The 20,228-nt window shown below is 56.2% G+C and overlaps 1 protein-coding gene across 1 annotated transcript; it reads left to right on the top strand.

Annotated features, from left to right (window-relative positions):
- The first annotated feature begins 1,563 nt into the window (after positions 1-1,563).
- GRID2IP (Grid2 interacting protein) lies at positions 1,564-19,771 on the top strand. Its single transcript, XM_049788191.1, has 23 exons — positions 1,564-1,598; positions 3,979-4,227; positions 4,335-4,420; positions 6,321-6,390; positions 6,693-6,787; positions 6,977-7,160; positions 8,322-8,476; positions 9,580-9,798; positions 9,924-10,021; positions 10,106-10,223; positions 10,788-11,146; positions 11,489-11,926; positions 13,165-13,252; positions 13,951-14,028; positions 14,680-14,876; positions 14,987-15,142; positions 15,498-15,584; positions 16,630-16,759; positions 16,851-16,969; positions 17,807-17,971; positions 19,335-19,380; positions 19,447-19,544; positions 19,763-19,771. The coding sequence occupies exons 1-23, from the start codon at positions 1,564-1,566 to the stop codon at positions 19,769-19,771; spliced, it is 3,279 nt and encodes a 1,092-aa protein (XP_049644148.1).
- Positions 19,772-20,228: the final 457 nt, after the last annotated feature.

The following is a 20,228-nucleotide window of genomic DNA, read 5'->3' as shown; positions in this document are numbered from 1 at the left end:
CCCAGGCTCTCATTTCATGGCAACCAAACTGTCTTCTAGCTGGTGCCAAGTGTCCATGGCAGAAGCACAGCCTAATGGAAACCAGCCTGCCCTGTGGTCTTTCCCAGCAGGACTTAGGAGCAGACACTGCAGGTTGGGGTCACCAGATTCATGCCTTACTGTTGCCTGCTTGAGTCTTCACCCAAGGCAGTGTGAGCACCACAGGCTGTATCTAGCTTCCAGCCTGAGATTCTGCTCAGTAGTCATAGTTCTAGTATTTGAAGGGGTCAAAAGTGGGGACCACACCTAGCGGTGCTCAGAGCTCACATCTAGCTCTGCACTCAGGATCATTCCTGTGGATCTCAGGGATCCTCCATGATGCCAGTGATTAAACCTGGCTCAGCTACGTGTAAGGCCACCTTTTCCCCTGTCTTGGGGTGCACAATACCCATGGCTCCGGCAATTGGGGCTCTGGGAGCATGTTCATGACAGCTAGTTAAGTAGGGCAGGGCGCTGTGCTCCTGCATCAGGACTGAGGGCATGACAGGTTCCGAGTATTCACCTAGGCTCTGCCTTTCCTGCCTCCAGGGAGATAAACTTCTCTGAATGAGCCCAGTACTGGAAAAAGGGGAAGATGGGTATCTTCAAATGAGCACAGAGTTGAGAGTGGGGAAAGATGAGCAATCCTGAGACAAGCACCCCTGAATGAGCAGAGCGCAGAGCTAGGTGCCTTTGGTGCTGGGCAATACAGCCTGGACTGAAGACAAAGACTCACCACCAGGACAGCAGGGACCCAGGATAGGCCAACTCCCAGACTTTGAAGCTTGCCTCCCGGCCAGCAAAGATGAGCTCAGGTGTCCCCCTTGGGGGCTAAAAGACCCCCACAAGCTCTGGACTGGATCCCAGAGTCTCCCTGCCCTTTTTGGCTGACAGTCAGGACAGGGAGTGGTGGGGAGTGACAGCTGCGCAGGGTCCCCATGGCGTGGCAGCCCGGAGCCAGCTGGAGTCTGCAGGCCCCTTCCTGTCACCCCACTTCTCCCTGTCCCCCTCCTCTCCCAGCAGGACAAGCCCCTGAAGGTTCCTTCCATCCTCCCCAAGCAGACCCTCTGCACACCTCTTTCTCCGAGTGTTTACAATCTACCCACTTCTACATGTTTCTCTGAGCCCCTCCCTGGTTGATGCAAACCTCAGCGCCCCTTGCTCCCCGCCACTAGCGTCCGGAGCGCCCCCCTGATCTCTGCCTTCTCTGCTGAGTCGCAGACGGACGAGCAGCCTCGGAACCGGGGGTCCCCACTCCGCCTGGAGCAAGGGGACTCGCCTGTACACTGGCTCCAGAGATTCGAGGCGAGGCCCTTGCCCGGGAAGGGACCTATACAGCTATCTGGAGGAGGTGCCCTGAGCTCGGCGGGCGCCTGGAACACTGTTCCCCCGTGGGGCGGGACTAGGGGCGGGACCGCGTGGACGGGGCGGGGCGCTCTCTGGCCCCGCAGAGGCGCGTGGAGACGCGGCTCCTCTCTCTGCTCGCGGGTTCAGCCACCCGCTGCCCGTCGGCACCTGCCTCGCCGCTGCCGTCGCCATCTCCAGATGGGGAAGGACCAGGGCTTCTCTCGGCACTTTCGGTAGTTTCCCCGCCTCCCCGCGCGCCCCGCTTTCCCCGCGCCCTCGGAAACTGTGCGCCCTGGGCGCAGCGGACCCGCCTCCCACTGGCCTGGGACGGGGGTGGGGCTAGAGCCTTGAGGGGGTTCCCTGCTCTGGTGGGCACCCTTCGAGCCTGCCCTGGGACCCACGGGCGGGAGGGCAGGAGAAAGGGCCAGGAGACAAGTGCGTGGATTCTCTGCCATGGGCACCTAGATCAGCTTGTGCGTGCGCGCCACCCTGGGGACCAGGATGGGATGGGGACAGGGTTGGGATGGTGGAAGGAACTAGACGGAAAGTGAGACAGGGAGGATGGTGAGGTAACAAGGGTCCATGGTTGGGTCCTGGTTTGCTTCTGGAAGTGCATTGACCTTTGGTGCATGGTTCAGAGAAGCCTGTTGGCAGAGCAGGGACCAGAAGCCAAGGAACCAGCGTCAGGGACCACAGAGGTCTTGGCCACCCCGCACAACGGGCTCTGCTTGGGCCAGTGGATTCATAGCAGATGTGGGATTCAGGCATTAGGGTTAGAGGAAATGGGAGCGGTGGGAGACACCCCCCCCCCCAGGGACTAGAAAGGGCTACTGGTTCCCAGGCAACCTGGCCTCTGGGCCCTCCCACAGCACCCTGGGCCTCATTCTAGTTGAGCAGTGCAGCAACTTGCTGCCCCCTCCCCCAACAGAACTGGGATATTGGAGCGCCCCCCATGAGACCCTGGCGAAGGATGTGGGGCTGGTGTTCACTGGAATCCAAGGGGTGCCGGTAGCATTTCAGGTTCATTTTCCAAGAGCTCAGGCATGTGGGGCTCTGGAGAATGACCCCAAAAGCTCTAAATGGAGGGACTCGCTTTCAGGAAAGCGCCAGGCTGTCATGGAACCTGAGCCCCCACATTGAGAGCAGAGCCCAGGACACAGTGGCTTAGAGATGCTGCTGCCAGACATTGGGGTCACCTCCAAGAGGGGTATTTTAGCTGACTGTGGGGCTTCTGCCTCTTCCCTCCCTACTCCTGGCCTCAAGGACAGGCAGGAGGAGAGGTATAGAGGGGAGAGCATTTGCCTTTCAAGCTACCTACGTAGGTTTGCTCCCTGGCATTCCATAGAATACCCACCCCCCAATCTCCCAGGAGCAGGATCCTGAGCACAAAGCCAGGAGTAACCCCTGAGGGCCGCTGGGTGTGATCCAAAACAAACAGAAAGAACTGAAAGGATCCAGGGAGACATCCGGCCTTCTCAGGCTGGAGTCCTACGTGGTCCCCAGGCTCAGGGACTGAGGTTGTGCACTAATCTAGCTGTGTAGACTGGAATTTATGGAACCTCTTTGGGTCTCAGAACTCCCTGCCAGGGTTCAGAAGAGGGTATGCCGGGGTTTTGACTGCTGCCATGACCCGAAGTGGGGTGTGGTTTCTGGTGAACCCCTGTGTCTGAGCCCCTGCCGTGTGCCTCGGCTGATCACCCATGACCCAAAATCACACTACAGACCTCAAACCTAAGAGCGTGAGTAGGCCCTCCCGCTGTCCCCAAAATGATCTTCCTGGATTTTGTTTTGTTTTGTTTTTGGGGGGGGGGGTTTTTGGGTCACAGCCGGCAACGCTCAGGGGTTATTCCTGGCTCCAGGCTCAGAAATCGCCCCCTGGCAGGCTCGGGGGACCATATGGGATGCCGGGATTTGAACCACCATCCTTCCACATGCAAGGCAAACGCCTTACCGCTGTGCTATCTCTCCGGCCCCTATCTTCTCTCTGGTTTTTGGCCTTCATTTGATACCTCCTGCCTGCCTGCCTTGCCACCTCTGACTGGCTCCTGGGTGAACAGAAAGCTCAGAGCCTTCAGCACGGAGCCTGAATCTGGCTGCAGGGACGAGTACTGAACCAGAGAAATCAATTAAAGGCCAATGTTGGGTGCCACGGGGAGCTAGGGAGAAGAAAGAAGGGAGTATAGTTGACGGGGTCAGAGGGATCCATGTTCCAGAAGATGCTAAAACAGCATGCTATCAGGGGACTGGCTGGAGATGCCGGGCAGAGGCGGGCCATGTCCAGTGGAGTTGAGAAGTCTCAAGGCGGATAAATAGGGTCCTTGACCAGGCAAGTGGAGCGTGAGATGTGGATGTTGGGGAGATGAGAAGAGGCCAGGACCACGGACAGGTTTGGGGGCATCAAGGTGCCCCCAAAAGGCAATAACAGGGATGGCCACAATGTGAAGTAGAGAGAACAGGATTAGGGGTGCAAATCGAAGGCTGGAGGGGCATCTTGGGAAGGGTCGTGCGCAGAGGGTAGCACCCACCAGACGGCACCCGTGGACTATGATGATCGGCACCGTCGGGGTTGGGGATGCTGGGGCGCACCCCGACTCAAGCTGTCCTCGCCGGCAGGATTTTCATCCCGAAGAAGCATCGGGCACGTTTCGACGAGGTGGTGTCCCAGGGGCTGCTAGGCAAGTTGTGCCGGGCTCGGCGCGCGCAGAGTGCGCAGCGACTGCGCCGGAGCCGCAGCGAGGAGCGGCCCGAGCGCCTCCTGGTGTCCACGCGCGCCAGCGCCCCACCACGCCGCCCCGATGAGCCGCCCCCGCGCAAGGCCGCCTCGCTGCAGGGCGCCCGGGCCTGCCCTGGGGGCGCGCGCAGGTACTGGGGCGCCCCACGACGGGGCGGGCTGCGGGCCTGGAGTGCAGGAGAGGCGCGAGTGGACGCGGCGCCGCTGCGCTCCAGCTCGCCCCCTTCTCTCTCCCCAGGACTGTCCGTATCTACAAGGGCAACAAGAGTTTTGGATTCACTCTGCGCGGTCATGGGCCCGTCTGGATCGAGTCTGTCCTGCCTGGTGAGGGTGGTGGCTCATCTTTCTAGACCCTAAAGCAGTAGGGGGTGAATGGCCCCAGTAAACGTCGCATCCCTAATCCCAGTCATCTACTTCAACTGGGGTCCCTCTCGGCCCGTCCACATGTTCAAGGTCACCTCTGGCAGATGGAGATTTTTGTTTTGGTTTGGTTTTGGGCAACACCTGGCAATGCTCAGGGCATACCCCTAGGACTCTGGGAACCATTTAAGATGCCAGGGATAGAATCCAGGTCAGCTGTGTGCAAGGCGAATGCTCTACCTACCCACTGTCCTGTTGTTCTGGCATCCTGATGAGAATTTTCATTTAGACCTTTCTAGTGTCCACTGGACAGCTCAGAGCACTGCCAGGCCACTGGCTGCCTGTCAGGTCATCCCCCAAACATGCCTGTATTGACATCCTCCTATGAGGGGCCAGATGAATGGGGAGAAACTAAATAAGCATGACGTTGGGGCCCCAACCTTCCCTCTAGACTCCAACTGCCCCTTCTTGCCCTGAGTTGGGGCTTCCTGAAGATATCTTAGGGGTGGGGGTTCTCAAATCCAACCCCTGGATTTGGGGAAAGAAGGGGACATGTTCATTTTTTGGTGTTTTTTTTTGGGGGGGGGGCACACCTGGCAGCGCTCAGAGCTTATTCCCAATGACTCAAGCTCTACCCATTGAGCTATTCCTCTGGCCCAAGGTGCCCAGTTTTGCTGGGACATCTCATGCGTGATGAGTGTCCTCCCGGGGCAGAGATATACCATACTTCCCTCCACGCCTTCCAGGGCTGGGCACAGGGGTGAAGATACTTGACCTGCATGTAGCTTATCCCAACTCTATCCCTGACACACTTCTCCTGCCCAAGCACTACCAGAGGTCACTCCTGCACACCCCCAAACCTTCCTTCCTCCCCAAACACACCCAGAGCCACTGTTCTCCAAAGTGTGACCTCCGGGCTGGTAACCCTTGGTAACCCTAAGTGGGTGCTTCCAGGGGGTTTTTACAGTTGGGGATACAGCTTTGGCCCTTCTTGGAGAATTCCTGGTGATTCCTGACTCTGAAACCAATGTTCTTGAATCTGATGCTCATGGTGACCCCAAACTAGTGTGGCCAGCAAAGTAGGGGACAGTGGCCATGAGAGAGTTTATGGGGAATGGAGACCAGAGAGGGGCTAGGGGCTTTCATACTTGCTGACCCAGTTAGATCCCAATGTCACCCGGTCCTCGAGTACTGGAGGCCCTTCACCCATGGGGCTTACATAACACTACATCTTCACAGAGCCTTAATCCCATAGGCTTGGGGCTGGAGAGATAGCATGGAGGTAAAGCGTTTGCCTTGCATGCAAAAGGACGGTGGTTCAAATCCTGGCATCCCATATGGTCCCCGGAGCCTGCCAGGAGCTATTTCTAAGCATAGAGCAAAAACAACAACAACAAAACCCATAGGCCCTTGGGCCAGAGTGATAGTACAGAGGGAAGGGCATTTGCCATGCACGTGGCCAACCTGGGTTCAATCCCTGACATCCCATGTGGTCCCCCAAGCCTGCCAGGAGAGATTCCTGAACACAGAATCAGGAGTAATCCCTGAGTGCCACCAGGTGTGACACAGAAACTAAAAATAAAAAATAAAAATAAACCAGGCAGGCTGAGTATTACCAGGAGAGCCCCAGCACTGCTTAGGAAGCCCCAAAAGTGTTTGTTGGGGGACATACTCTATAGTGCTCTGGAGTCCTGCCTCGATACTGTGCAGACTCTGGGATGGCTCATACCAGGCCCCCACACTCCCCCTCACCTGAGAGTGACCCCCCCTGCTTGATGCAGTCAAGATCAGAGTGGGGAAAGTCTCCTGTGGCATCAGTGCCCCACCCTACCCTGCCCCAGATAACTGCCCTCTCTGCTTTCAGGGAGCCCAGCGGACAGCGCCTCCCTCAAATCTGGGGACCGAATTCTCTTCCTCAATGGACTGGATATGAGGTCAGAGGCTCCTGGGGACAAAGCCAGGGGCTGAACTATCCGACAAGTCTCTTAGAACCCCCAGACCTAGAATCCAACCCTTTTGGCTTAGCTGGTGTCCTAGCTGACCCCTTCCTACATGAACTTTGAGCTATATCATCCTATCCTCCAACCAGGCACCAGATCCTTTCTGGGAATGCACTCCAACCTTCTGTTTGACCATAGGTGTCGCCTTCCTAAAGGGTGACCATGGCATAAATAGGTCAGGGCAGCTGGAGGGCGGGAGAGGGAGGAGAGGCCATGCCTGGATCTCCCCTTGGCAGGAGCTGCTCACATGACAAGGTGGTGTCCATGCTGCAGGGCAGTGGGGCAATGCCCACACTGGTGGTGGAGGAAGGCATCGTGCCCTTCCCCAGTGGTGAGAACCCCCCACTTGGTTTCTGGGTCCCCAGTGGTAGATTTTCACCCCTGGCATGGGGTGGCATAGTGGAACCCAGGGCCTGGGTCTGTCCTGGTCCCCTCTATGCCTTGGGATATGCCCTCTTTAGCGGGCACTCACCCCTCCTCCTGGACATTAATATCCCCTCTCCTGCCCACTGTCCCACAGACTCAGATTCTTTGGACTCACCCAACCCGGCGTCAGCGCTCACAGCACTGCAGTGGGTGGCGGACATTCTGCCTTCCAGCATCCGCGTACAGGGGAGGACCTTCAGTCAGCAGCTGGAGCATCTGCTCACGCCACCTGAGCGCTATGGGGTGTGCCGGGCCCTGGAGAGCTTCTTCCAGCACAGGTGCCCCCCCCCCACTGTGCCCACACTTCCCCGAGTAATTGTCCTGTCTGGTTTAGCCAGATTCCACCAAGAAATTAGCACCTGAGCTGGTGATCCAATATAAGGGCCAAGGGGTTTGGTACTGCTTTGGCGCCGTGGTGTCAGGAATTCTCTGGGTATCACAGAAGTGCTGGGGAGTCTCCAGAGCTGCCTCCCAGCAATGCTTGGCAGACCATGTGGTGCTGGTACTCAGACCCAGGCGTGGCTCTAACTACTGTACTAGCTCCTGGACTGGGCATCATCTTTTAGTATGATCTTCATTCTCCTGTCACGTAATTGTTCTGTGACCTGTCACAGTCATTCATTGGTGCCCTTTTGCCTCCTGTGGACTCTGTCTGGAAGTCAGCATAGCTGCAGAAAAGACTCCCAGCTACTCAGGCAGGTAGCCTGACATCTCATTCACAGACATGCCCATGCCCCCCCCCCCCCGCCCATATACCCCCAAGTCACAGGAAGCCCTGTAGTCTTGAAACTCCAGTAAATCTAATTGTCCTCAGGTCTGTGTTCATATACCCAACTGTAGAGTAAGTCCTCCAGCCCCCTCTTTTTTTTTTTTTTTGTTTTTCGGCCACACCCAGCAGTGCTCAGGTGTTATTCCTGGCTCTGCACTCAGAATTTGCTCCTAGCTTGAGGGCCCATATGGGACACTGGGGATCAAACCAAGGTCCATCCTGGATCAGCCGCATGAAAGGCAAACACCCTAACGCTATGCTATCGCTTCAGCCCCTCCCCTCTTTTTTATTTTATTTTTTGTGAAGACTCACACCCAGAACCTCACATATGCAAAACAAGTGCTGGACCACCCCTCATCCCCCCAATACACTATGATTTTGTCTTCACAATAGTTCTGTGCAGCAGGCACTATTTTTTTTTCTCCTACCTCAAAGAGGAGGAAACTGAGGCACTGAAATTAATAATTTGAGGAGGGTCACCTGACTGGTTATTGAATCAGTTGGCCAGTCCCCAGAGTAAACTGCCTTCCTGCTGTCCCCCTCTAAATGTGATGAAAGCACACGAGGCTGGAATTCAGGTTCTGTGTTTGGAAAGTGGCCCCTGTCCCTGTCCCACCTCATCCCATGGTGAACCCCAAGTTGTGACTTCCTCACTGCTACTACTTCCTAGGAACATCGACACCCTCATCGTGGATGTCTATCCGGTGCTGGACACACCTTCCAAGCAGGTCCTGTGGCAGTTCATCTACCAATTGCTGACCTACGAGGAGCAGGAGTTATGCCAGGAGAAAATCGCCTGCTTTTTGGGCTATACAGCTATGACCGGTGAGCATCTACCTGACTGGCAGGTGAGGAGAGGTACCTTACCTTTTCCACGTGCATGAGACAGCACAGTGGTTCATGTGCCAGGCATCCTTCCCACCCGCAAGGCCACGCTCACACATGGATGTGCACATGCACATAGCTGTCAAAGCAGGCACCCTACCCTTTTTGCACTAGCGAGGATCCACCCATACCTGAATGTGCACAAGCTCAAAGCATTGGGGGTGGTACCAAACCTCTTTCCCTTTGGCGATGCTCTGCCTAAAGGCAACTGTGGGCATGAGCATATCTGTGCAACTCCTGACACCTTTCCCACTCGAGGGAGCCAACAGGCAGGCCCTGCCCACAAAGGCACACATTCACAGCAGGAAAGACTCAAGCCTTTCCCACTGGCGACGTTTCCAGCCAGTGGGTCCCATGCCCAGGTGTACGCATGTTCCCTGCAGTCACTCCCCAACCTCTCACTTTCTTCCCACTTGACCTCCAAAGTGGATTCCACAGTTCCTTACTTAGAGTGAGAAGGGGTTCATAATCACATGTGAAGGCCTTAGGTTCTCATCTGCCAACCGGGGGTGACCGCTTTGGCCCTGCTTTGCACCCTAGGAAGTGTGGTACAGAATGCAATGTTGGAATGGTGGCTGTTTAATGACCCAGATGGTGGGCCCTATGAAGGTCTCGGACATCTGCACGTCGTGCACAGGGCCTGCCCTACTTCACTGCTGCCAACCTGCGAGACCCCAAACCACACACTTTCAGGGTGGGTCCTGCACTTGGAGAAAGTGATCAGGACTGCTCAGTCATAGTGGTAACCCACAGTTGCCAACGTGGGCCCTTGTGGCCTCCACCATTGTCTTCATGAACCAGTCCCAGTACCCATCATGGTGGGGAGGGTAGACACAGAATTCTGGCACAACAGTGAGCACCCAACCCTCATGCTCATGCCCATCTATGATCTTCTCATGCATTGCACCTGCTGTGGACAGTAGTTCTGGTTATGAGAAGTCAGGGTCCTGGAGTCAGGGCTCCAGGCTCAGAGATTTGCAACCCAGGGTCTGTTGCAGGCACCTATTCCTAGACTAACCCCACGGCCCCTTCTTTTCTGACAGCTGACACGGAGCCGGAGCTGGTCTTGGAGCCAGAGCTGGAGCCAGAGCCAGTGCCGGAGCTACAGCCACGGAGTTCCTTGCGGGCCTCATCCATGTGCCGCCGCAGCCTGCATGCCCAAGGCCTGGAGACCAGCTTTGGCTGTGGTGAGGGCTCAGGCCGGGCACGAGCCTCCTACACCAGTGCCGAGTGGACGAGACCGACTATATCTGGGGCAGATGGTGAGTGAGGTTCTTCCTCCATGGCGCCCCACTGAGTCTGGGAGCTGAGTCTTACAGCACAGTCGTGGGGAGTAGCCGCCCATCCTGGTGTCTCTGCCCTGCTGACCCCTTTCTGGCCCTGGCAGGACCCACCGAGTGCCCAGACATGCCTCTCCCTCTGATCCCCGGAGAGCGCCAGGCAGGTGATGGCACATCTCTCCCTGAGACTCCAAACCCCAAGATGGTAAGGACTGGGGCTGGGCAGGTATCCCAGGAGGACTGCTGAAGATCTGCTGATGGGCTGGACTCAGCTTTGGTTTCCCCCCAGATGTCAGCTGTATATGCAGAGCTGGAGTCCCGTCTGAACAGCAGCTTCAAAGGGAAGATGGGGACCAACTCCAGGGCCCACACATCTCCCCCCGAACACAGCCCTGTGAGCATAGCAGGTGGGCGCTCAGGTTGGCTAAGTGAGCTGGGACTGCCTTGTGGGGGGACCACAGGCCCTCCCATGTCCCCGTGACCCTTCTTCCCAGCTGTAGTTCTGGAAGGGCTGTGTCTAGAGAAGTCCTGACTTAGCAGCGTGTGGCCGGCGAGTAAACTGTTAAGTGCTGTGGGGGGATTCTGTGAATAACACAGAGAGACTGTTTCTCCCAGGACCCCTGATGTTGTCACTATAGTCCAGAAGGCAGGATACCCCGAGATGCTTTTAAGAGCCGAGGGTTTAGTGTTGTGGGTGAACTTTAGTCTGAGCCCTCCCCAGCACATTTGAGTCTTGGGCAATGGGTGGGACCTTGGTGCCCTCCCAAGTGGTCTGGGCTGTGTTGGGGCTGCACTGTGCCCCTCACCCCCTCTCCTTGATCATACTAACAGGGCTGATCACTCAGATCTCCTTTCAGGGACCAGAGAGGCCTGCCAGGGTCCTAGAACACCCAGCCAGTCTACCTGGTGCCCCTTGTAGCCTGCACATGACCCCATACTGATGGGGGTCCTCACACTCTGCCTACCCCCAGGACCCAGGACCCTGTCCAACATCTCCTGGCCTAGTGAGCGGCTGCTCCCCTCCTCCTGCTACTACCCGCTGTGCTCTGGAGGCCTGTCGTCCCCCAGCAGCTCCGAGTCTCACCCCTACGCCAGCCTAGACAGCAGCCGGGCACCCTCCCCGCAGCCGGGCCCTACTGGCCCCCTTCAGCCCGACAGTCCACCCAGCCCGGACCCTGTGCGCCCTCCCAGCCGTAGGAAGCTCTTTGCTGCCTCCCGGCCCGTGCGCAGCCGGGACACCGACCGCTTCCTAGATGTGCTCAGTGAGCAACTGGGGCCCCGTGTCACCATTGTGGATGACTTCCTGAGCCCTGAGAATGACTATGAAGAGGTGAGGGCTGTTGGTGGGTGGCTGGGATATGTAGGTGTCTCCTGCAGGGGAGGGTGTTTGCTTTACAAAAGGCCAACCTGGGTTTAATCACAGAAATCCTATATGATCCCCAAGCCTGCCAGGAGTGATTCCTGAGAGCAGAGCCAGAAGCAACCCCTGAGTACCACCAGGTGTGACCCAAAAAAACCCCAAAACAAAACAAAACAAAAAGTCACCACCTCTGCTTTGAGGTGTGTCCCAGTTTACCCGGTTCCTTGCCCCAAGCTGCCTCATGCATTCTAGGTTCCCCACCCCACCAGGCTGCTCCCCTGATCCTTCCATGCTCACCCTCCCCCCCACCAGATGAGCTTCCATGATGAGGACCAGGGCAGCTTCGGGCGCCCTGAGCGCAGCAGCGCCAGTGAGTACGTCAGCAGCAGCGAGGAGGGCAGTTCGCTCACCTACTCTTCCCTCTCCGACCATATCCCGCCGCCCCCACTCAGCCCCCCGCCGCCCCCACCGCTGCCTTTCCATGACCCCAAGCCCAGTGGTGGTGGCAGTGGGGGTCGAACCCTAGAGGGGCCCCGGAGCACCGCTACTCAGACCCTGGCCAAGCCTCTCACCCAGCTCAGCCAACCGGTCCCACCACCACCCCCTCCCCCCTTGCCCCCACCCGTGCCCTGCGCACCCCCCCTGCTGGCCCGGGGTCTGGGCCACCGGCGCAGTGAGACCAGCCACATGAGTGTGAAGCGTCTGCGCTGGGAGCAGGTGGAGAACTCAGAGGGCACCATCTGGGGGCAGGTAGGTGACCTGGGTTCCCTGGGAGGGGTCTTCATCAGAGGTTTTCTGCCCTCTAGGGCAGCAACTTGGAGGCTAAGATTGACTTTGGGGCCCCTTTCAAGGTCAACGGGAGCATCCTCTGAGCCTCAGGTCCCTGAGCAGAGGAGGACAGGAGGCCTGGCCCAGTTGTGCCCATCTGAGTGCTCAATCTGTGTTCCTGATTCGAAGGCACTGGACACTGCCACACTCACCTCAAAACCTCCTCATGGCTGACCCATGTTCAATCCCCAGTATCCCATATGGTCCCTTGAACCTGCCAGGAGTGATTCCTGATCACAGAGTCAAGAATAGCCCTTGAGCGCCACTGAATGTACCCCCCCCAAAAAAAAAACCCCAAAAAACAAAAAACAAAATTCTTGGGGCCGGAGCGATGAGATGGAGCGGTAAGGCATCTGTAAGGCGTCTGTCTGCCTTGCCAGCGAGAGCCTAAGACGGACCGCAGTTCGATCCTCAGCATCCCATATGGTCCCCCAAGTCAGGGGTGATTTTTGAGCTCATAGCCAGGAGTAACCCCTGAACATCACTAGGTGTGGCCCAAAAACAAACAAACAAACAAACAAACAAAAAACACCCAAAATTCTATTATTGTTCCTGAACTCCAACATGCCCCTTTGGACTCAGAGGCAGGAGAAGCTGTCTGGTTGGGCCACTCTGGCATTTATCCCAAGCCTTGAGCCCCGCCAACACTGTTGTTCTCCCGAATTCAGACTCTAAGGGGCTACCTGGGCAGCTGAGGGCTGGGAGAGAACCCAGAGGGAGTCCAGACCTCAAGACATAAAGCCTCAAGTCCAATCCCTGCCCTGCAAGTGGCCTTGGAGAATGCCCAAATAGATAGGCAGGCAGTTGGTCTTGTTCTTTTCCCCAGTCTCCCCTGCCCTGGCACTAGTGTCTCCCAGACTTTTTCAGGATCCCTCCTGAAGCTTCCTGGCAACCCTTACAAAGTCTATGTGAGAGTATGTATCTCAGGGCCAGAGTGATAGCACAGCGGGGAGGGTGGGGGAGGGCCCACCCAGGTTCGATCCCTGGCATCCGATATAGTCCCTGAATGCCACCAGGAATAATTGCTGAGTGCAGGACCAGGAATAAAGCCCTGAGTAGTACTGCAGGGTGTGACCCCAAAATAATAACAATAATAGTGTGTATGCTGTAGGGAGCTGTCCTATACCTGGCCAATCTCTTACTGTGACCCTACATTACAGCTCGGGGAAGGTTCTGACTATGACAAGCTGAGTGACATGGTGAAATACCTCGACCTAGAGCTGCATTTTGGCACCCAGAAGCCTTCCAGTGAGTAGCCTGTGCAGATCAGGGGGCATCCAGGTCTTAGAAACCCACTCAGGTTTGCACTGACTAGACTTCGGGGAGGAGCCTCAGAGTTAGGGGGTGTTTCAGATTCTGGGGCTGAGAGAATAAGCCAGCTGGCTGTTGAACTCCAGATTTCCCAGAGGCTAGGCACCCTCTTTCCAGACTTGATCTTGTGACAACCATGAGGTAGGGACAGAGAAGAAGAGGCAAAGAAGTGCAGAGAGGCCAAGGAATTCTTCTAGAGTCACACAGCCAGGCGGCCTCACCCCTTATTGCTCCCAGCCCTGTCCCTTGGCCCTTGCTGAGCACCTCCCTATTATTGCTGCCTCACAACCAGGGAAATTGTATCTGGAAGGGCCTTGTCCACCATGAGGACATCTGTTTTAGTTGGGGGCTACACGTGGCGATGCTCAGGGGATTACGTAGTGCTGGGGGCTGAACCCTGGTATCTCCCAAGCTCCAGCACTTTGGGCATCTCTCTGACACCCAGGAGCATCCTAGAGGGTGAAGGGTTGCTTGGCTGTTTTTCATTTGCTGGGTAACAAGGGGAGCAAGGCAGAAGGAGGGAGGGGTGGGCACAGGGGCTGGGATGAGGGGTCCAGCCTTAGGTGGGAGGGACTGTTGGGGCTCACAGCTACCTCAGCCCTGCTGCCCACGTTAATCCACAGTTTTCCTGACAGAGCCGATGCCCCGGCCAGAGCCATTCCGGAAGAAGGAGGTGGTAGAGATCCTCTCCCATAAGAAGGCCTACAACACCTGTAAGACCTGGTCCTCTTCCCCCCATCCCTGTGGGGATGGGGACACCTTCCCTGGGACCCTTTCCAGGCCTTGAAGCCAGTCAGATCCCACTGGGCACCCCTGCAGCTCACTGACCTAGCCCCTTCTTGCCTCCTTGGTTCTTTGACTGGAATCAGATGAGCCCAATTCTTGACCCTTTTCAGCTTTTGATTTCCTGGGCAGGACCCAGGCCCAACCCCATTCCTGGCTCCAAGGGGGCACAGGGAACCTGGCACTATTCATTCCATTGCTGGTTGTCCCCCACTCCTGAGTCTCTGTCTTCCCTGCCTGGTCCCCCTGAAATTCTGAATACCCCCACAAGTCCCCCAGTCTCCGTCCCCTAAGGGATCTCCAAGACTTGCCACCTCTCCGGCCGGGTCCCCTAGAGTCTCCATCCCCTTGTATGGGATCTCCTAGAATCTCCATTTCCTTCACTGGGTCCCCCAGAGTCTCCGTTTCTCCTCCCATTGGGTCCCCCAGAGTCTCCCCTGCTGGTTCTCTGAGTCTCTGTCCCCCTATCCTGTTACCCCATTCTCCAGCCCCCCCATCAGGTCCCCCTGAGTCTTCATCTCTCTGCTGGGTCCCCAGAGTCTCTGTCCCACCCAATCCTCACTCATGGTGCTCCCTTGCAGCCATCCTGTTGGCGCACCTGAAGCTGAGCCCAGCCGAGCTGCGCCAGGTACTCCTGAGCATGGAGCCCAGGCGCCTGGAACCCGCGCATCTGGCACAGCTGCTGCTCTTTGCGCCCGACGCTGACGAGGAGCTGCGCTACCAGGCGTTTCGTGAGGCGCCCGGGCGCCTTAGCGAGCCTGACCAGTTCGTGCTGCAGGTGCCCAGCCGCGGGGTCAAGGCGGGTAAAGGGAAGGAGGGCGCCGCCGCCTCCAGGGGCTGGGCTGGGTGTCCCCCGGCGCAGTGAGTCCGTCCACTCGCCTTCCATAGATGCTCTCGGTGCCCGAGTACAAGACCCGCCTGCGCAGCCTCCACTTCCAGGCCACCCTGCAGGAGAAGACGGAGGAGATGCGCGGCAGCCTGGAGTGCTTGCGCCAGGCCTCGAGGGAGCTTCAGGGCAGCCGCAAGCTCGCCAAGATCCTGGAGGTGCGGCCGCCCACCGCCCCCTTTGCTTGCCCGGAAAGGGTCATGCCCATTGAGACTGTCCATCTCTTGCGTTAGAGCCATAGCACAGCGGGAAGAGCGTTTGCCTTGCACTTGGCCTACCCGTCGGGTTCAATTCCTTTCATCCCATAGGGTGCCTGGAATCTCTCTCTCTCTCTCTCTCTCTCTCTCTCTCTCTCTCTCTCTCTCTCTCTCTCTCTCTCTCTCTCTCGGGGTTACTCAGGGATCGCTCATGGCAGTTTTCTGGGGATCCTGTGGGATATCAGGAATTGACCCGGGTCAGCTGTGTGCGAGGCCAGCTGTACTATGGGCCTCCCATCTGTGTTTCTTTCCACAGTTCGTCTTGGCCATGGGTAACTATCTCAATGACGCACAGCCCAAAACTACCAAGACCACAGGCTTCAAGATCAACTTCCTGACCGAGGTGAGGGGTGGCCTATGGCTGTGATGTGCCGACCTGCCCTTTCCAAAGTATATTCACTCTGGGAAAGGTTCCCACCTAAGGGCCAACTGCATGCTGGTGGGGCGCTGAAGTCTCCAAGCCATGCTGAAGAATCTAGAACAATGATACAGGAGGGAGCAGGGCAGGCATCCTGCAGGAAGGGTAACCCCACCTTGCATATCCTGTGCCCCCTACATCACCACCACCAGTAGCTGACTTATCCCTTAGGGCAGACTCAGGGTTTGAGAAAGGACAGCTCACATTTTCAACCTTTTCTTTCTTTTGGTTTTTGGTTTTTGCGTCACACCTGGCAGCGCTCAGGGGCTACTCCTGCCTGTAAGGTCAGAAATTGCCCCTGGCAGGCTTGGGGGACCATATGAGATGCCAGGATTCGAACCACCATCCTTCTGCATGCAAGGCAAACGTCTTACGGCTGTGCTATCTCTCTGCCCCCAAATTTTCAACCTTTTCATTGTTTCTAGAACTTTCCCCAAAGAGAGTTTTTCTCAACTTTGTTTTCAAAGTTATTTTTGCTTGGGGGATGGAACGATAGTAAAGCAGGGAGAGTGCTCACTTTGCACATGGCCAATCCATGTTTGATCCCCAGAACCCCATCAGGAGTGACTCTTGAGCACAGAGCCAGGTATAACCCTTGAGCATTGCCTGGTGTGGCTCCAAAACAAAAAGCCCAGTCCCCTAGCAAAGGACCAGTGGATTCTTTTCCTCAAAGATTCTTACAGATCTGGGAATCTTACAGATTTTTACAGAGCCAGTCAGAGCCTGGGGCTACTGAGACCTCCAGCATGAATCATAAATCACACTGTCAGACTGGGGGACCCAGAGAGCACCAAATGCTGAGAACAGGCTTCCATGCGGGAGAATCGGGGTCCATTCCAGGCAACACTAGGTCACCCCAAGCACACCAGGAGCTGTCCCTCAGTTCCAGCCCTGGGTGTGGCCCCCAAACCAAAATTAAGCAGTTGAGGCACTTAAGAAGCCCCTGAGGACTCCAAGGTGTTTCCTCCAGCTTAATTCCACCAAAACGGCGGATGGGAAATCCACCTTCCTGCACATCCTGGCCAAGTCACTGAGCCAACACTTCCCGGAACTGCTGGGCTTTGCACAGGACCTGCCCACTGTGCCTCTGGCTGCCAAAGGTAGGCTGGATGATGAGTGGGGTGGGGGGACTGAGGCTGTCAGACATGCCTGACATCAGCAGTGCCACCAGCAATGCACCCTTCCCTGCAGTGAACCAACGGGCACTGACTGCTGATCTGGCTGACCTCCATGGCACCGTGGGCGAGATCCAGGCAGCCTGCCAGAGCATGGCACCCTCTGGAGAGGACAGGTTTGCTGTGGTCATGGCTGTATCCTCCCAGTCACCCTTTCAGAGCCACTTAAACCTGAGTGGCTCTGTTTTGTTTTTTTTTGGGGGGCCATGCCAGGTGGTACTCAGGAGTCACTCCTGATGATGCTTAGGGGACCATATGGGACGCCGAAGACTGAACCCACACACACAAGGCAAACAATCTCCCCACTGGCCCCAGAGTATCTATCTTAGGGTCACTTTGAATCTCTTTGCCCCTGTATGAAGTTGAGGTTGGCAGAGAGGGGAGCAGTCCACAGCACAGGGTGGGTAATAGAGCTACTCTAGAAAGTGGGGATCCAGGGCCAGAAAGATAGCAAGTAAGGCATTTGCCTTGCAATCAGAAGGTCGGTGGTTCGAATCCCGGCATCCCATATGGTCCCCTGAGCCTGCCAGGAGCAATTTCTGAGCATAGAGCCAAGAGCCTGAGTGCTGCCGGGTGTGACCCCCTCCAAAAAAAAGAAGGTGGGGAACTGTAGGGACATCTGAGCTAAGGTGGCTGGAAGCAAGAAAACCAAGCGAGGGGCTTGAGTGATAGAACAGTGGTAGGGCATTTGCCTTGCATGCAGCTGACCTGGGTTCATTCCCAGCATCCCATATAGTTCCCCAAGTCTGCCAGGGGCAGTTTCTGAGTACAGAGCTGGAAGTGTCACTATTGGGTGTGGCCCAAAAACCAAAAAAAAAAAAAGGAAGACCAAGTGAATGGGCCTAGGCTGAATAGGACCCTCTGACTCACCCATGGTTCCCCTGGGGCACAAGGCCACTGTCTGGGAGCAGAGGGTGACTGCCAGGATATGAGGTGCCACAGTACGGGCAGTTTCCTGAGCTAGGCCATCAGGCCTTCCTGGACATGGCGCAGCCAGCACTGCGGGCACTGGACGGGTTACAGCGTGAGGCCATGGATGAGCTGAGCAAGGCTCTGGCCTTCTTCGGGGAGGACTCAAAAGCTACCACCTCCGAGGCCTTCTTCGGCATCTTCGCAGAGTTCATGAGCAAGTTTGAGGTGAGAGGGAACTTTGGCCTTTACCTAAGGAGCCCCTGATTCGAGAGAGGGGGGATACCTGGAGCACCTAGAGGGAACTTGCCTTGCATGCAGCCAATCCGGGTACAAACTCCCACACTCCATAGGGTCCCTTGATTAGCCAGGAGTAAACCCTAACCACTATTGGGTGTGGACAAAAATAGACAAAAAAAAAATTGGGGCCGGAGAGATAGCATGGAGGTAAGGTGTTTGCCTTTCATGCAGAAGGTCGGTGGTTCAAATCCCGGCATCCCATATAGTCCCCTGAGCCTGCCAGGAGTGATTTCTGAGCATAGAGCCAGGAGTGACCCCTGAGCACTGCCAGATGTGACCCAAAAACCAAAGAAAAAAAATACTGGAGAGATAGCATAATGGTAGGGCATTTGCCTTGTATGCAGATAGATGGACAGTGGTTCGAATCCCAGAATCCCATATGGTGCCCCAAACCTGCCAGAAATCTGCTCAGATTTCTGAGCGCAGAGTCAGGAGTAACCACTGAGCACTGCTGGGTGTGACCCAAAACCAATATATATATATATATATACATATATATATGTGTGTGTATGTATATATATACTGGAGCCAGAGAGCAATAGCAGAGGGGAGGGTATTTACCTTGCACACAGCTGACTGATCCAAGTTCAATCTCCAGCATCCAAGCATCTACTTTGAACATATCCAAGAGTGATTTTTTTTTTGTTTTGTTTTGTTTTGTTTTGGGGCCACACCTAGTGGCATTCAGGGGTTACTCCGGATTTCTGCTCAGAAATCATTCCTGGCAGGCACGGGGGACTATATGGGGTGCTGGGATTCGAACCACCATTCCTCCTGAATGGCTGTGTGCAAGGCAAACGCTATGCTATCTCTCCAGCCCCCAAGAGTGATTTTTGAGTTTAGAGCCAGGAGTAACCCCTGGTTACTTGGAGGGCCACCTGGTGTGGCCCTTCAAGAAAACATAATTATCAAAGAAAGGGCCTGAATGATAATACTGTGGGTAGAGCATTTGCTTTGCATGTGGCAGCCCAAGTTTGATCCCGGCATCTCATATGCTCCCCACCCCAACCCTGCCAGGAGTGATTCATGAGTACAGAGCTAGGAGAAACCCCTGAGCATCACAGGGTGTGGCCCCCAAACAACAACAAAGACAGAACAAAAATAAAAAATAAATCCAAGAAAAGAAAAAAAAATCCAGGGAAAGGAGGGGCCCCAGGGTGGATGACTGGGATAGGGCTCCTGGGATTAACATGTGTCCAGACTGGAAGGGAGACTGGAAGGGCTGTGAGGGTGTGGTGGTGAACCCGTTCTGACACCCCTGACTTCACTCCCTCTCCTTCCTCCTCCCCAGCGAGCTCTCAGCGAACTGCAGACTGGAGAAGGCTCTCGCAGCTCCGGTATGGTCTCACCCCTCGCCTGGTGACTGGGCTGCCCGGTGGCGCCCCCTGCTGTCCCACCTGCAGCCTGCAGCACCCCAGGCACCCTGTGTAGGTGGTGGGGACCCCCGCTGCTCAGCGCACCAGCTACCTCAGCGTCCCCTTCAGCTCAGACACCCGAGGAGGTGTGGGGGCTCTGCAGGAGTGATTCCTAGGGCTGGCTGCATCCCCTGCAAAGGGACACCTAGATGGTCAGCACAGGAGGTGAGGGGCAAGAGTTCTCTCCCCTGGACGGGTCATCCACTGGCCCTCCATTCCTGCAACTCTGAGTTTCCCTTCTGGATTCTGTGTGGTTCCCCGAACTCCCTTCTATATCCGAGACCCTTTGGATTTGCCCTTCCAGCGGGCATGAGACATGGGGGCTTGCAGCTGGCAAGTGACTCAGGGGATCAGGCAGGATTCCGGGGAGGGTTAGGATGAGGAAGACCTGTCAAGAGGGGAAATTGAGTTGTTTATCCGTGGAGGACCTTCCTCCAGTTTAGAAGGGGGAGCCTGTAGGGGTGAGGTAGGAAGTGCCCCAAGGAGGGTGCAGGCACTGTGTGGGCTGGAACTGATATCCTGATGGATGGTGAGAACAGACTGGGAGTAAGGGCAGAGTAAGGGCAAATGGGGACTCTTTAGGACACCCAAGTCTGCCATGTTCAGAGCAGGCCGGATTGGCATGAAAGAGTGGGTGGGTACAGTGTGGTGTGAATTTTTCTAATCCTTTCTCTGCTTCAACATTGGCCTCTTCCTGAGAAGCCCCGGTCAGCTGAAACCCTCCTCCAACTCTCTCCCCTGTGACTATGTGGCTTCCGGTGGCATTGGGT

Source organism: Suncus etruscus, chromosome 15 (assembly GCF_024139225.1).
Source record: "Suncus etruscus isolate mSunEtr1 chromosome 15, mSunEtr1.pri.cur, whole genome shotgun sequence".
Classification (NCBI taxonomy): domain Eukaryota; kingdom Metazoa; phylum Chordata; class Mammalia; order Eulipotyphla; family Soricidae; genus Suncus; species Suncus etruscus.
The sequence above is the reverse complement of the archived record's forward strand: the minus strand, read 5'-3'. Positions and strand labels throughout refer to the sequence as shown.

What these genes read in the sequence shown, in the direction of transcription:
- GRID2IP (XM_049788191.1), top strand. Translation starts at nt 1,564, where the DNA reads ATGGGGAAGGACCAGGGCTTCTCTCGGCACTTTCG. An exon ending in GAGAGCTTCTTCCAGCACAG is followed by an intron (nt 7,161 to 8,321) that starts GTGCCCCCCCCC and finishes ACTACTTCCTAG; the next exon opens with GAACATCGACACCCTCATCG. An exon ending in GACTATATCTGGGGCAGATG is followed by an intron (nt 9,799 to 9,923) that starts GTGAGTGAGGTT and finishes TGGCCCTGGCAG; the next exon opens with GACCCACCGAGTGCCCAGAC.